Source organism: Pongo pygmaeus, chromosome 1 (assembly GCF_028885625.2).
Source record: "Pongo pygmaeus isolate AG05252 chromosome 1, NHGRI_mPonPyg2-v2.0_pri, whole genome shotgun sequence".
Classification (NCBI taxonomy): Eukaryota; Metazoa; Chordata; class Mammalia; order Primates; family Hominidae; genus Pongo; species Pongo pygmaeus.
The window spans coordinates 98682828-98697755 of record NC_072373.2 but is presented as its reverse complement, the minus strand read 5'-3'; the positions used below and the strand labels follow the sequence as shown (position 1 = coordinate 98697755).

The 14928-nt window shown below is 45.7% G+C and overlaps 2 protein-coding genes and 1 long non-coding RNA gene across 5 annotated transcripts; 2 read left to right on the top strand and 1 right to left on the bottom strand.

Annotated features, from left to right (window-relative positions):
• Positions 1-517: 517 nt before the first annotated feature.
• On the top strand, positions 518-4600 carry LOC129027792 (uncharacterized). Its single transcript, XR_008498704.1, has 3 exons — positions 518-802; positions 2164-2250; positions 4525-4600. It is a non-coding gene; the product is annotated as an uncharacterized LOC129027792 (long non-coding RNA).
• On the bottom strand, positions 4599-11718 carry MRPL9 (mitochondrial ribosomal protein L9). Of its 3 annotated transcripts, none has more exons than XM_054475359.1 (8): positions 11268-11506; positions 8286-8817; positions 7949-8105; positions 7334-7458; positions 7068-7118; positions 6410-6511; positions 5773-5856; positions 4599-5139 (listed from the first exon to the last, which is right to left on the bottom strand). In XM_054475359.1, exons 2-8 carry the CDS (start codon positions 8436-8438, stop codon positions 5008-5010), a joined length of 804 nt encoding a protein of 267 aa, XP_054331334.1. In that variant the 5' UTR covers positions 8439-8817; positions 11268-11506; the 3' UTR covers positions 4599-5007. The 3 variants fall into 3 exon arrangements, with proteins under 3 accessions (XP_054331334.1, XP_054331342.1, XP_063506977.1); XM_054475367.1 differs by lacking the exon at positions 11268-11506 and adding an exon at positions 9086-9269; XM_063650907.1 differs by having other exon boundaries at positions 8286-11718.
• Positions 8095-14781, top strand: OAZ3 (ornithine decarboxylase antizyme 3). The gene is given in 6 exon segments (XM_054475381.1): positions 8095-8126; positions 12114-12174; positions 12176-12250; positions 12979-13154; positions 13618-13703; positions 14528-14781. Coding segments are annotated over 6 exon segments (573 nt in total). The 3' UTR covers positions 14671-14781.
• The last annotated feature ends 147 nt before the right edge of the window (positions 14782-14928 follow it).

The following is a 14928-nucleotide window of genomic DNA, read 5'->3' as shown; positions in this document are numbered from 1 at the left end:
CGTGCTTACCTATGGGACGTTAAGTGATGATGTATTATAACCTGGGTTCTGTCAAAACCACAAGTCATAAGGCAGGGTGGGTCGACCAGTCATCCTTCATAAAATGAAAGTGCATATGTAGAATTGGGAACAAGCAGGGCTGGAAGGCAAAAGTGAGCTACATAAGCAGGTGCCCAGATCCCCTGTCACCCACTGTTGATGCACTGGTGGTGCTTTCTCAGTTTACATCTGTAGCCACATGGATCGGAGATCCCTCATGACCTGATGACAGAAGAGGAAAAAGGCTGAGCTTGGTTAATGTACAGGTTGTCTCATTAGGTGAAAGTAAGCTGGAAATACACTGTGGCTGCACTATGGCCCCACTTAGAGATGGCCTGTGTACCTGCCAGAAGTAAGAATATATATAGACTCATGGGCCTGGAAAGCAAACTGGAAGATTAAAAACAAGGAAGTGTGGGGAAAAGGCACATAACATACCCGAGAATGGGTATACAGTGTGATGATTTTTGTATTGCAGGTTAATTCCCATCAGATAACATCCACCACAGAAAAGGCACCAACCAAGCAGATGAATGACTTAGCCAAATAATGTTAACCAGGCTTTGTTGCTGGCACCCCAAAGCTGGCAAAGTGATCATATGAACGGAGGAGCCATGGTGGAACAAATGCAAGGGTTCAACGTCATGGACTCATCAAGTCTGATCTAACTACTGCATCAGTGAATGTCCAGCTTGCCAGCAACACAGACCAACACTTAGCCTGATGTCACCATTCCTCAAGGAAACCATCTTGCCACTTGGTGGTAAGTTGATTACACTGTATCCTTGCTACCTTGGAAGGGGAAGTGTTCTATCTTGAAGGGGCATTGATGTATATTATGGGTACTGGTTTGCCTTTCCTGCCTGCACAGCCTCGGTCAGCAACACCAACCAAAGGTTTACAAAATTTTGATCCATTGGCCTGAAATCTTGTGTAACATTGCATCAAACCAAGAGACCCACTTGATAGCAACGAGGTACAATGCTGGGTACATGATGGTGGGATCGGCTTTAATCACATACCATACTATGCAGAAGCTGCTCCCTGACAGAGTGCTTGTTAAAAGCACAGCTAAGGCACCAGATTGGAGATGACAACCTGTAAGGAGAAGGCATCATCCTTCATGATGCAGTACATACCTGAGACCAATAGCCATTGAATAGTGTATCCTTAAGGAAAATATATGGCTCTGGGGAACAAAGGGTGGGTGTAGGAGCAGCCCGCCATTATCATCACTCCCAGTGACCCAATTGAAGAAACTGTGCCTTCTATCCCAACTCTGGTCTCTAAGGGTTTAGAAGTCCTGGTTCCCAGAAGGGGAATATTTGCACCAGTGAACACACTGAATCTCACTAAACTTTAAGCTATGGCAGGCACTAGATTACTCCAAATCACTACCAAGAGACAAGAAGGCAAGGAAAGGAGTCATTATCAGGAGGTGGGGCTGCTATTACACAGTGGGGACAGGGAAGAATATATTTGGCACCCAGATCATCCACTTGAGTATGTTTCTCCTTGCCCAATTTTGATGATAAATTAACAAGTGCAGTCATAGCCTGAGAAGGGCATGATGGCCAGGTACCTCATCTGGTAACCCACATGAACCAGAGGTACAAGTCTGAGGGGGTTGGGGAAAGATCAACAATAGGTAGTAGAGAAGGGAGGTGAATGCCAGTTGCAAACTCAAGCTACAGCAGCAGAGGCTGTGGCCTGTTCCAGACCTTCCTCTTTTAAGTTTCCCCAGAAAGAGATCCATCAGAATCCTGAAGAAACCATTCCAGAACTAATGAAACAAATTAGTCTGAGCAGTGCAAAGGGTGGACTGTAGTGTTGACTGTGGTGTGTTGCCCATATTTTCCCCTTGAGGACTGAAGCTGCTAAGAATGCTGACAGCTGTCACCTGTGCCCCATCCAGGGACCGCCTTTGGCTGAAGTTAGCCACCTCACTCAAGATCATACCCCTTTCCTGGTCAAGTGGGGAGATGAGGTCCAGCCCACTTACCCTATTGGGGCATCCTGCAGAGCCATCCTAGTTTGAGCTCCTGATTGACTGAGGGGTTTGTTAAGACTGCATCAGCTCAATTTCTCCCTCTATCCAATTCTACTGCCTTTACTCCCCAATAGGTGTTGATGCAGATAACTCCTCCCAATAAACTTCCTGCATGTGAGTCTCCAACAGAGTGTTTTTACCAAGAACTCAACCTATGGCAGGTATTTAAATGCTTTTTAAGGTTAGCTGTGTGAAATGTGTGCTTGTTGCTCAATTTCAGAGAGTTTCGTGATGATCATGTTGAGAGATGCTGTATGTGTTTAATTAGCCTACCATTTCAAGGACAACAGGAATGGGGATCATTGAAATGGCAAATTTCAGTGGGCTTGGGGCTCATGCCGAGGCTGCAGGTCCTCCCCAAACCTCAGGAGCGTGTCCAGGATGGCAGAACTCTGTGCTTCAGTTTGGAGGTTAATTCTGGATGTCCCCAACTCACTAGGGATTAACTGGGGTACAGAAGTGTATGCATCTGCTTCAATCTAGATTAGCACTTCCTAAATGCTGGGGTCTCTGCAAGTTAATGGAGGCTCAAACCTTTCAGGAAGTTCTGTTAAATCCAAGACTGAGTGTACCTACCAAAAGCAGTCAACCATCTTTCAAAACAAGAGGGTCCTGCTGGGAGATACTGGCAATAAGTTCCTATAGGACCATAAGATCAGTCTGGGGCTGGGTGCGGTGGCTCATGCCTGTAATCCTAGCATTTTGGAAGGCCGAGGCGGGTGGATCACCTGAGGTCAGGAGTTCAACACCAGCCTGGCCAACATGGTGAGACCCCGTCTCTACTAAAAATACACAAAAAAATAGCTGTGTGTGGTGGCAGGCTCCTGAAATCCCAGCTATTTGGGAGGCTGAGGCAGGAGAATCACTTGAACCCGGGAGATGGAGATTACAGTGAGCCGAGATCGTGCCATTGCACTCCAGCCTGGGCAACAAGAGCGAAACTCCATCTCAAAAAAAAAAAAAATCAGTTTGGGCTTCAATATGCCCAAATAGGCTACGAGGGCACCTATATTTACACTGATTGCCCTTCATTGGTAACGTCTCCATCTGAGGGTGGATCCTGTCTGGCATGGTGACCAAGATAAAAGATGCAAAACATCAACATCATCCACCAAGACTATTTCCACTACATGTGTAAGTACAGTTGCTTCAAGAAGCACAAGAACATGTTCATGCACCCATCCCCTTGCATCAGGGATGTCCAGATCAGCAACATCATCATGGTTGGGTAAGCACCAGCATGAGAAAGATGGTACACTTCAACATGCTCATGGTCCCCAGTGCCACCAAGAAGCAATTCCAGTTCTGAGTCTGGATGCCTGCCTACTCCCTAACATGAAATAATGTTATTTTCCCATTCAAAAAAAAAAAAAAAGAAAAGAAAAGGGTGGGGAGGGGAGAAATGCTAAATTTCAGATAGTGCCAGTGCCAGACTTGAGTTACAGAACTCTGTCAAGTATGAAGTTGGCTATAGTTATCAGTGCAACTACTGATGACAGACTTTCTCATTAGCTGAGATGGGATGAAAGTGTTTAACTGACGCAAGAGTGGTAGGTGAGCTCAAATAGGAACGAAACCAATGTCTGGTATGGATAGCAAAGGAGTCAATGATCCCATCTTTACTACCCTAAACTGCATGACCTCACATTGTATTTGAGTGACCTTGGCACAATCCACCTGAAAATGAATGTTCGTTTTTCTACTAATGAAACTCTGAACTTATAGAAAACTATCTACTTTCAGGCCAGGCATGGTGGCTCATGCCTGCCTGTAATCCCAGCACTTTGGGAGGCCAAGGAGGGTGGATCATGAGGTCAGGAGTTTGAGACCATCCTGGTCAATATGGTGAAACCCCGTCTCTACTAAAAATATAAAAAATTAGCCGGGTGCTGTGGCACATGCCTGTAGTCCCAGCTACTCGGGAGGCTGAGGCAGGAGAACCACTTGAACCAGGGAGGCGGAGGTGCAGTGAGCTGAGATTACGCCACTGCGCTCCAGCCTGGGTGACAGAGCAAGACTCTGTCTCAAAAAAAAAGAAAAGAAAAGAAAAGAAAACTATCATCTACTTTCCTTATCTCCCATCAAGACATCCATTCATCCATTCCAGAGTTGTTATCTTATGACTAGCTCCCTATCTTAATCTTGGTCTAGAAAATTAAGGTAACTTCTTTTTCAGAATTTCAGGAGCTGGTTCAAGGAACAAAGTTCCCTTTTTAAGCTTCTTTCATCCCAGCTTTCCAACAATTACCCTTAGGCCTTACTCAGGCCTTAGAGAAGTAGAATCCATTGTGCTTATTCACATTGATGACTACATCAATGTATCTAAGAAGAGTAAGTGTTAAGACCAAACACATCATCAACTTGTTCAGCACAATTTGTTCATACCACAGTAACTGTGGGATGCAGTCTAAGATATTCTCTTCTTTCCTTTTTAGCAGCAAACCTCTGTGGCTCAAGGAAATCTCAGTTGGATGTCCTGTCTCATCTACTCAAGACCAATAAACAACACTTAAAAAGAACATAATCTCTTTATTTCTGCTTGGGATACAAATGTTCAGTTTGGATGATGAGAATGAGGCAAGTACTGGAGACAATGGCTGGCTCTTCTGTTTGTCCCAATAAACTCCAATGGAGGAAGAAGCTAAACAGGTTTTGGATGGTTTCGGTCTATTGCATCTAGCTTATCAAATCTACGGCCTGGTACTTCTGGAACAAGACTGCCCTGCCCCACTGATGACAGTTAAAGATAAAGATGGCAAAAATGAAGAATTCAACATGTATATGCAGTGCAGTCTGATGTCTTCAGATGTTCTCTAAAATTTTGTATTTGGTCAGAGCTGGGAGTGAGATCAGTGTGCTTGCTCATTTCTGCTCCACTGCTCCTGATTCTGCTTTGCTGCCTTGGAGGGAGAGTAGATTTAGATCTGGGGGCTGGTGGGGGCCATAGCCTTGGCAGCTTGCTGGGCTAACCAGTATTTATATCTTTTGGTCTTGGGCTTCTCAAAGTTCACGACAGACATAGGCACTCTCACAGTATCAAGCCCATTTACCTGCACACAAAACAATGGGAATTCTCAGAGATCAGTCAGGTAGGTAAGATTTAGCACCACCTAATCCCAGCTTTTCACCCTGACTTTTCTCCCAGTCAGAAAAAGGAGAGCTAGGGCTGGGCACAGTGGCTAATGCCTGTAATCCCAGCACTTTGGGAGGCTGAGGCAGGTGGATCACCTGAGGTCAGGAGTTTGAGACCAGCCTGGCCAACATGGGGAAACCTTGCCTCTACTAAAATACAAACATTAGCCAGGCATGGTGGCGTGTGCCTGTAATCCCAGCTACTAGGGGGGCTGAGGCAGAAGGATCGCTTGAACCTGGGAGGTGGAGGTTGCAGTGAGCTGAGATCGTGCCACTGCACTCTAGCCTGGGCAACAGAGTGAGACTCCATCTCAAAAAAAAAAAAAAAAAAAAAAAATTAGAAAAAAGGGAAAGGTAGGTGCTAGGTGCGGTGGCTAACGCCTGTAGTCCTAGCTACTTGGGAGGCTGAGGTGGGAGGATCGCTTGAACCCAGGAGTTTGAATCCAGCCTGGGCAATGAAACAAAACCCTGTCTTTAAGAGAAAGGAAAAAAAGGAAAAAGTGGGGGAAAAGGAGAAAGAAAAGGAAAAAGAAAGTATGCAAAACACTCACCGTCACCTCACACCAATACTCGCCCCACCGTGTGATAGGCTCTTCTGGTAACTTTAATGTATGTGGGGCAACCACAACACCAAGCTGCAAAAAAAAAAAAAAAAAAAAAAGAAAAAAAAATCTCCGCTCAAATGACCTCTGTTTTCATGACTGCCACTCTAGGGAACCTCATAAAGAGGGTTACAGGATTTCCTGCACAGGGATGAATAAAACTGGGGTGTCTACTCTGGCTGATTCCATGGGAGAGAAGGGCATACACCTTCATAGACAGTAGTAGAGAAATTCAATTCTGATTTTTCAGAAAGGGAGGTAGATTCACAAAGAGAAACAGGGCTTGAGGCCAAAACCACTTCATCCACAAAAGTAACAGTTCTCCAGTAAGTCACAAATCCCCAGCATTTCCCTCAGTAGACAGGAAATAAATGGAAACCACCTTTTCCTATCAATCTTCAAATTCTATGTGACCATCCTTAGTCCTTAGCCATGTCCTTCCCATACTCCTGCAAACTAACCAAGAATACTTTCCTTAACTACAACTGGATGATCACACCCCTTCCTAACAAAGGGATCAATCCCAGGCCTCCTTCCCAGAGGCAGCTTCCACCTCAGGGGTAGAGTGGTTTTTGGGAACACTCACATTCTTGAAGAAGTGGCGGGCAACTATTTCAGGGTTCAGCTCCCATTTGACATTGTTCTTCATCCCTACCTCCAGGCGACAGCTTTTTAGAAATTTCACTGTCTGAAAGGAATTATGAGTTGGAGTCAAAGGAGAGGAAACATGTCAGGGTCACAAGGTATGCAAGCCAAGCATGATGGCTCATGCCTGTAATCCCAGCACTTTGGGAGGCCAAGATGGGTCTCCCAAAGTGGATCACTTCAGCCCAGGACTTTGAAACCAGCCCGGCCAACATGGCAAAACCCTGTCTCTACCAAAAATACGAAAGTTAGCCGGGCATGGTGGCGGGCGCCTGTACTGATTATCTTCTCATGTGTCCATGTTCTCTCCAACTTGTATGTAAATATCCTTGAAGGCAGAGCCCTCATCTCAGACTATTCCATGGGTTCCCTGATTCCCAGATTGGGACCTCCCTTGGTACTTTAAGGCACTTCACCCAACACATCAGGGATCTCCCAAGAGGTCTCCATACCGGTTTTGTGGGGCAGCCACAACACTTCCCCTTTCTCCCACTCTTGGGTCTGCAATCAGGAGACCTCAAGGGAATCAGGGAGACTCTCAGGGCGAGGTTGGTAAGTCTTGTAAGTGACAAATAAATACTTTTTTCGTTTCTACTCACCGCCTCACCTGCCTTGGTCTGGATCTTCTCTAATTTTCCTTCTTGTCTCAGCTAGAAAAGAAAGTTAAAGATGAAAAGCAGTAAAAGAAAAATGAGCCCATGTTAAATAGCATCAAACTATTCCTATGTTGGGCATTGGCTGGGCTTCTGCATTCCTGTTCTTCTAGTTCCTATTTCATTTTCAAGTTAAATGTCAAAGGGAAGGAAGCTGCGAGATAAAAGAAGTTTTATCTCTCCAAGTCTCTCTGTCCTTCCTTTGAGCTCACCAATTTCTCCTCTTCAAACAGCTTCCTGTTTTCAGGGGATGCATATACAGCCAGTCCCTGAGGAAGGAGTCGATTCCGGCCCAAAGATTTCTTCACTGAGACCAGGTCACCCCGGACTCCAACATCTGTCAATGAGAACAGAGGCAGGTGAATTAAAACCATCTAGGAGTCCCTAAAGAAAAGATGATCAAAGAGAGAAGCACCTCTTACTTTCTCACAGTGCTTATTTTTCCTAAAAGAAATGCTAATTCATATTCACTAGGAACAAGATTTAAGAGACTGCTAATTAGTTTCTTTAGAACTTGATGTATAAATTTAATATCCTCTGTATAGAGGGAGGAGTTGTCCCATGGAGGATTTCAGCATCTGTGGCACAAATTGTCAGGCTCCTCTCCCCACACAATGTTAATGATGTTGCTGCCTTTATGTTTTAATTTTCAATGCTGGAGGCCAATGTCACAATCACAATAGTTTTTATGGCTTCCTCTTCTCACATATTGAGTTGGATTATTTCCACAAAGAAAAAGCAACGCAAATAGTTGAGGGGGACGGGCTAGAAAAAGCTGATGCCAAACCGGACCAGCCTGAGAGGAAGCGCCTCGGCCCGGGCCTTACTCTCCACCGACTGCGTCAGGATGAGCTCCAGGTTTTCTTTGGGCCGATGCTTCGTGTCCTCCACCAGCTTATAGACGCGATGTCGCCGGTGCAGGCGCGGCTTCCGGCCCTCCCCGGCCAGCGGTACCTTCCACCAGCGCTCCACGATGACCGTGCCCTGGCGGCCAGGAAAGCGACGGTGAGCTAGTCTCCACAAGGAACACCCTCTCCCTCCACCACGGCCGCCAGCCCCTCAAGGAAAGCCCGCCACCCCCACATCGGCCCTCTCCAGGTCCCAGTGCGCCTCCAGAAACAATACTCGAGCGTATGTACCCCCTACCCCAGACTCAGCCCTCACCCGATTTTGAGAGAGGCTGAAGTTACAGGCCAGGTCAGGGGAGTTCCCTTCATGTCGCGGCCGCAGTAGCTCCTGGACGCCTCCCCGCAGCAGCCGCCCAGCGCCCGCCCGCAGCAGAGCTCTGCCTGGGGCCGTGACAACGGGCGCCGCCATGTTCGCAGGCACAGAATGAGACCTGAGGGAGGACCCCGGCGTCGGGCGGCAGGAAAGGCCCCCGTCAGGGCTGCCTGCGGCGCGCCGGCGCGGCTTTGGTCTGGGCTGAGGGAGGGGATAGGGAGCGGGCCGGGGGACAGATGGCACTGCGGCTTGCCTATTTTTACTTTTTGGCAGAGGGGACGGACGCCTAGAATTACTGTGATAATGGAATGAGTGTTAGGTGGACTGACGCCGGAAAAGACGCTCTTCCTCTTGAAAGTGTGGGCTTTGCTTTAGCTCTAGTTGCTGGGGTAACTTTTAATTCTGACGTTCTGTGATGACCGGATACTGACGGGAGAATGAATGATGCTCTCACTTTTCCTTACTTCAGATCTACCTAAAAGTGGTAAAGGATGGGATCCCTTGGAAAACTGCCAGCTCCAGGAGGAGCCTAACCCTTAATCATTATACTGCAGTATTTAAGTTAATAAAGGAGAATTCTAAATCACAAGCTATGTAAACCATAGAAAAAAAGCAACTATGGCAGGGCCGCGACAGTTCCCTCTGGGGAGGGTCTCAGTACTGGACAGAAGACCATAAAAACTGGATGAAAGAAGGTCCGTTTGGCAGAGATTATGGAAAGACTGGCCTTTAAACATACTGACCAGTCCTCCTTCCTCGTAAATACACTACTTGGCCTCCTGGACACCGGTCTTCTTCAGTCTAGTTTGCTGATTTCTCCTTTTCTCCCCGCTTCTTAGAATGCCCCCGGGACTCTGTTTTTAAATCTTTACTCTTCTCAGTATACACTGACTGTTGATCTCATCCAGTCTCGTGGCTTACAATACCATTTATATGCCAATGACTCCCAAATTTCTAGTTCCATCCTAGACATCTCCCAAACTCGTCTCAAATATTCAACTGTTTATTCGTCATTTTCCGCTTATGTATCCAAAGGACACCTCAAAGTTAACTGTCCCAAACTAATTTATTCCCCCCTCACCCCCAAAACTGCCCCATCTGCAGCCTTTTTCCTCTCAGTTGACAGAAACTCCATTCTTTCCATTCTAACTCTTTTCTCTCATACTCCATCAGGAAATCCTGTGGGTTCGACCTTTAAATTACACATAGTCCCTGACTTGGATTTACAATTTTTGAGTTTGTGATGGTGTGAAAGTGATGTGCACTCAGTAGGACATCAATAAATTACATGAAATATGCAACACTTTATTGTAAAATAGGCTTTGTGTTAGATGATTTTACCCAACTGTCGGCTAAGTTGTCTGAGCATGTTTAAGATAGACTAGGCTAAGCTATGGTGTTTGGTAGGTGTATTATATGCATTTTCAACTTATGATAGTTTCAACATACGATGGGTTTATCAGAACATAACCCTATTTTAAGTCAAGGAGCACTTGTATTTCCAGAATCCAACCACTTGTCACCACCTCCAATGCTCTACCTTGGAATAAGACACTACTTTCTTCTGGATTACTGCAATAGTCCCCTAAAAGATCTCCCTTAATTCTCTACAGTTTATAATTCTCTGTAGCTTATTTATAGCAGCCAGAATGATCTTTTTAAAGCATAAGTCAGATCATGTCGTTCTTCCACCCAAAAATTTGTAATGACTTCCTCCTTTACTCAAGGTAAAAGAAAAAGGCCATCGGATGGTCTACAAGGCCATACATACGCTGACCCCATTAGCTACTCTATAATTTACACTGCTCCACCCACAGTGGCCTCCTTGTTTCTTGAAAACACCAGGCAAGTTTCCTGCTCAGGGGTTTTGCACTGGCTGCTTTTGCGTTGGATGCTCTTATCCTCAGATGCTGGCTTGGTTAACAACCTCACATCGTCCAAGTGTTTAATTAAATGTCAGTTTTTTCAGTGAGAGATCACCCTATTTCTTACTGTAACCCTGACCCATCCCCTTCACATTCCTTATCTTCCTTTATCTTGCTCTATTCCCCCCACCCCATAGCAGTTACCTTCTAACATACTAAATAATTTACTATGTTTATTTTCTAGGTTTGTCCTCTCACTTTTAGAAGATATGTTCCATAGGGTAGGGATTTGTTTTGTTCACTGATGTATCTCAAGCACCTAGAATAGTGCCTGGCTCATAGTAGACCCTCAATAAATATTTGTTGAATGGATAAATATGCAGAGGTCTCAAATTGGCAGTCCCAGAATCAAATTTTGCTTACAATGTTGTTTATCAACAATTTTTTTAGTAGTCGATTTTTAATTTTTTTTATTTTTGAGTCGGAGTCTCGCTGTGTCGCCCAGGCTGGAGTGCAGTGGCACGATCTCAGCTCATTGCAAGCTCCGCCTCCTGGGTTCAGGCCATTCTCCTGCCCCAGCCTCCGGTGTAGCTGGAAATACAGGTGCCCGCCACCACGCCTGGCTGATTTTTTGTATTTTTAGTACAGACAGAGTTTCATCGTGTTAGCCAGGATGGTCTCGATCTCCTGACCTTGTGATACGCCCGCCTCAGCCTCCCAAAGTGCTGGGATTACAGACGTGAGCCACCGCGCCTGGCCCAGTAGTCGATATTTTTTAAAATTGGTGAGATTTACTACAAGACTGTCTTTCCAGTTTCTGTTCAAAAATCATACGATACAGCACCATCAAGTCTGCATTCTTGCATGGAACTGGATGGAATTGAGTTGTGTGGACTTCCTTTAGATAAGGTGTGAGCTTTCCTATTTTGCTACAGCCCTACCTTGCCACTCCACTAATTTCCACAAGCTGTCTAGGCCCCTGAAGGCATTTAGTTTGCAATTCCTACCCTACAAGGATCCTGGGTTATTAAGGGTAGGGATGATAATAAAAATACTCAACTGGTATGAACTGGGAACCAACTAATCAGGTCACCACTGGATCAGAGCCTTGGAAGAGTCAGATACCAACTCTTTACTTGCTGGATTTTAGGGGAAGGGGAGTGTCCACAGAGGAGCAGGGTGGGTGGGCACAAGTGCTCAGGCAGGGCTTTTGGCCAACCAGTACAGAAGTCTTCAAGTTCTATTTTTTAATCATTCATACAGCCATAACATGCATACTAGTTGAATATGAGCCTTGGATAAGGGATTAGGGTAGATGAGCAGCAGAGTGGAGTCCTGAGGTGACATAAGGGCTGACCCCTTATCCATGTCATAGTGCCCACCGGGTCACAATGCCACCAGGTTGCCTAAAGCTCTACCACCCACCTGTGAACTTCACTTTGCCACAGGGAGGCACTGAACTGAAAAACTGCCTTGTAACAGGTGTCGCCCCTCTGTCTACTCCCTTTCTTATATCAAGAGGGGAAAAACACGTAACTACCTCTACCCGATCTGGTCACCATACGCCTATTACCTTTACTGTTACAAGTACCGGATCACCCTCCGGGAGAAGATGCTGCCTCGTTGTTATAAAAGGTACTTGTTTTCATCTCTATTTGTAGTTGTTTATATAAAATGTAAGGAAAAGGTAAAAGAATTTGAAAGAATTTCCCAAATGGCAAGAAATAACAACAGAATGGGGGTGGAAAGCTGGCATGGAACTTTAGAGTTTTTCCATCTGGTTGGCCCAGGAACATAGAAACAGGCTGGACAACAGAAAATACAGAAGATCATGCCAGAGCCTGGTACTGTGTATCTTCCCACCTCAGATTCCAAGATAAACTAATTTGGGTCTCTTTCCCAACAGCATCACTTATAAGGAAAAGGAGGACTTGACACTCCAGCCCCGTTCCTGCCTCCAGTGCTCCTGAGTCCCTAGTAGGCCTCCAGGAGGGCAAAAGCACCGAGCAGGGTAACCACGACCAGCTTAAAGAACTGTATTCGGTAAGTGGACTGTGAGCTGGTGCTGTGACAGGGCAACCTTTTCTTGCATACCTTGCAGAGGAGGGACATTAGCAAGTTGGAAGATGAATTATAGAGGTAGATGGAATCTTGGAACACGTGTAAAAGCTACTTGTTATATAGACAAGGATTCTGGCCGACTGTAAAATCAAGGTCATACAGATGGTAGTGAAAATCAGGATGGGAAAAGAGGGAGTGAGGACAAAGGTAGAACAAACTCTATAGGACTTCTGGGACATAAAGCTGTTTAGATGCTAAGCAGGATCTGGAATCCAGAACTTGCCCACATATCATATTGCAATAACAAGCCTGGTTGTAACCATGGCATTTTAAATAGAATAATTTAGAGAAAACCCATATAATGAAAAAAGTGGAAATTATTAGTGAGAAAGGAAGCACATTATAAAGCTTTGTTTAAATCCTAAGCTGTCTGATGTAAACATTTTTAAGTTCCTAAATGGTTATTGTACTCCTGGGTTGAAGTCAGCAGGCAGTAATACTGCCTCAGCTGGATTGTTTGATATAAAGAACTCCGTAATAGGCATAGGCTATTAGTTCCTGGGACTAAGGGATATTATTGCATCTTTAAGATCTTGGCTCCGATTCTCCCAGGCTCTCCCCATCAACGCTCTCCTTGCTTCAACGGACACACCCCAATCTGCCTGAGGTCTGATTTGAATACTAGAGGAGCATTTTTACTCCTTTTCCAGGCTGGGAACTTGACGGTGCTGGCTACTGACCCCCTGCTCCACCAGGACCCAGTACAGTTAGACTTTCACTTCCGCCTCACCTCCCAGACCTCTGCCCATTGGCACGGCCTTCTCTGTGACCGTCGACTCTTCCTGGATATCCCGTATCGGGCCTTGGATCAAGGCAACCGGGAAAGGTGACTGAGCCTGGATGGGAGAATGGGGAGGGAATAGGTAGGGGATTTCACGCTTCTATCATGTCATAGTACATAGGGCTAATTCTGGAGCTAGATATAAGCAATCTGTTCACCTGGCATGCAGACAAGCCTGTGAGCTGAGCCAGGATCTGGCGTTCAAGGGATAAGAGTCCATGGGAAGTTGGACTCAGATCCAGAAATAGTTGAATAACGGGAAGTACTTTCTAGCTGTTCATCTCAGTAGTCCTTTCTCCCCAGACCCCTTCTGTGGCTTACATCCAGTGGTGTGCAATCTCTTGGCTTCCAAGAAAAATCTACCAAAACTAGTTTAGCAACTTTCATTTCCTGGCTTGGGTGGGTGGAGGGCAGAAAACGACCGATAAGATTTTTTTCTGCTCCAAGTAGGTGTCTTTCTGGATTCTGAGTTGGCCAAACATTTTAACTGTTTTTCTGTGGCTCCTAGTTTGACCGCAACCCTGGAGTACGTGGAAGAGAAGACAAATGTGGACTCTGTGTTTGTGAACTTCCAGAATGATCGGAACGACAGAGGTGAGGATCTACTGTTCTTCCTTGCTCTTCGCGCTAAGGCAGCTGGATAACTCCTTTTCTTTTATAGGAGACCCTCTTCCCCCATCTTTAAAAATGCACCCTCAGGCATTTCAGGGATTCTTTTCTTCCCACCCACCACGAAGGTGGGAAGTTGTAACTTGTTCCATCAAGTTACAACTGGACTCTGAGGAAGCCCCTGCAGGAGGTGTTAGGGGCTAGACTGAAGGAGCACTGGTGAAATTACACAGAATCCATTCAAGGGATGTGGCCAGCAGGACAAAATGGATCTCAAACATATGGAGCACCTACAACGTGAAAGGGTCAGACATAAGGCCAAGGGAACGGGGACATATTTAACCAGATGCCTGGAGCATATGTTACAGAAACTATAGCCTCTTGCCTCAAGGAGTTCAAACTCTGTTGGATATAAGACAAGGGATGGTGAATAACCATTCGTAAGTGATAGATACTATTTCAGAGCTTATTATGCCATCATTGTATTAGTATATAGGTAGACCTCACTAATCTCTAGTGTTAAGCACTTCATGAACATCTCATTTAATCTTAAATTCTGTGAGAAGGAAGGTTCTATGATTTATAAATGGAAAATTCTATAGATGGAAACTGAAGTTCTGCAGGACTAACTCACAGAACAAGTGTTAAAACCAGAGTTAGAGCCTAGGTCTGTCTGACTAAAGCACATCCTATATGCCCACACTACACTGCTTCCCAGGGCCACTCCCTAGTAGAAGAAATCAAATCTGGGGGCATACATGTATTGAGTTTTAAAGCATGTTCTAATCATTTGTTGTATCCTTTCACAGGTGCCCTGCTGCGGGCCTTCAGCTACATGGGCTTTGAGGTGGTCAGACCAGGTCACCCTGCCCTCCCTCCCTTGGACAACGTCATCTTTATGGTGTATCCCCTTGAAAGGGATGTTGGCCACCTGCCCAGTGAGCCTCCTTGAACATGCTTATTCCAACGCTTTGAGGGGCTGGAAGCCGTGACACGTGCAATCAGGGGCCCGGGATGTGATTCAGGACACTTTCCATCCTAGGAATAAAGGGTAGTGCAATCATCAAGTGTTCGCTGTTTCTTGCGGGGGGTGGGTAATAGGGTTGGCTGGAGTGCTAAATTCACTGAAAAGATCACAGGGGCCTGAACTATGGAGGGAAAGCACCTAAGGATTTTGGTTCCCTTTGCCTTCCTCCATGCCCTAAACTAT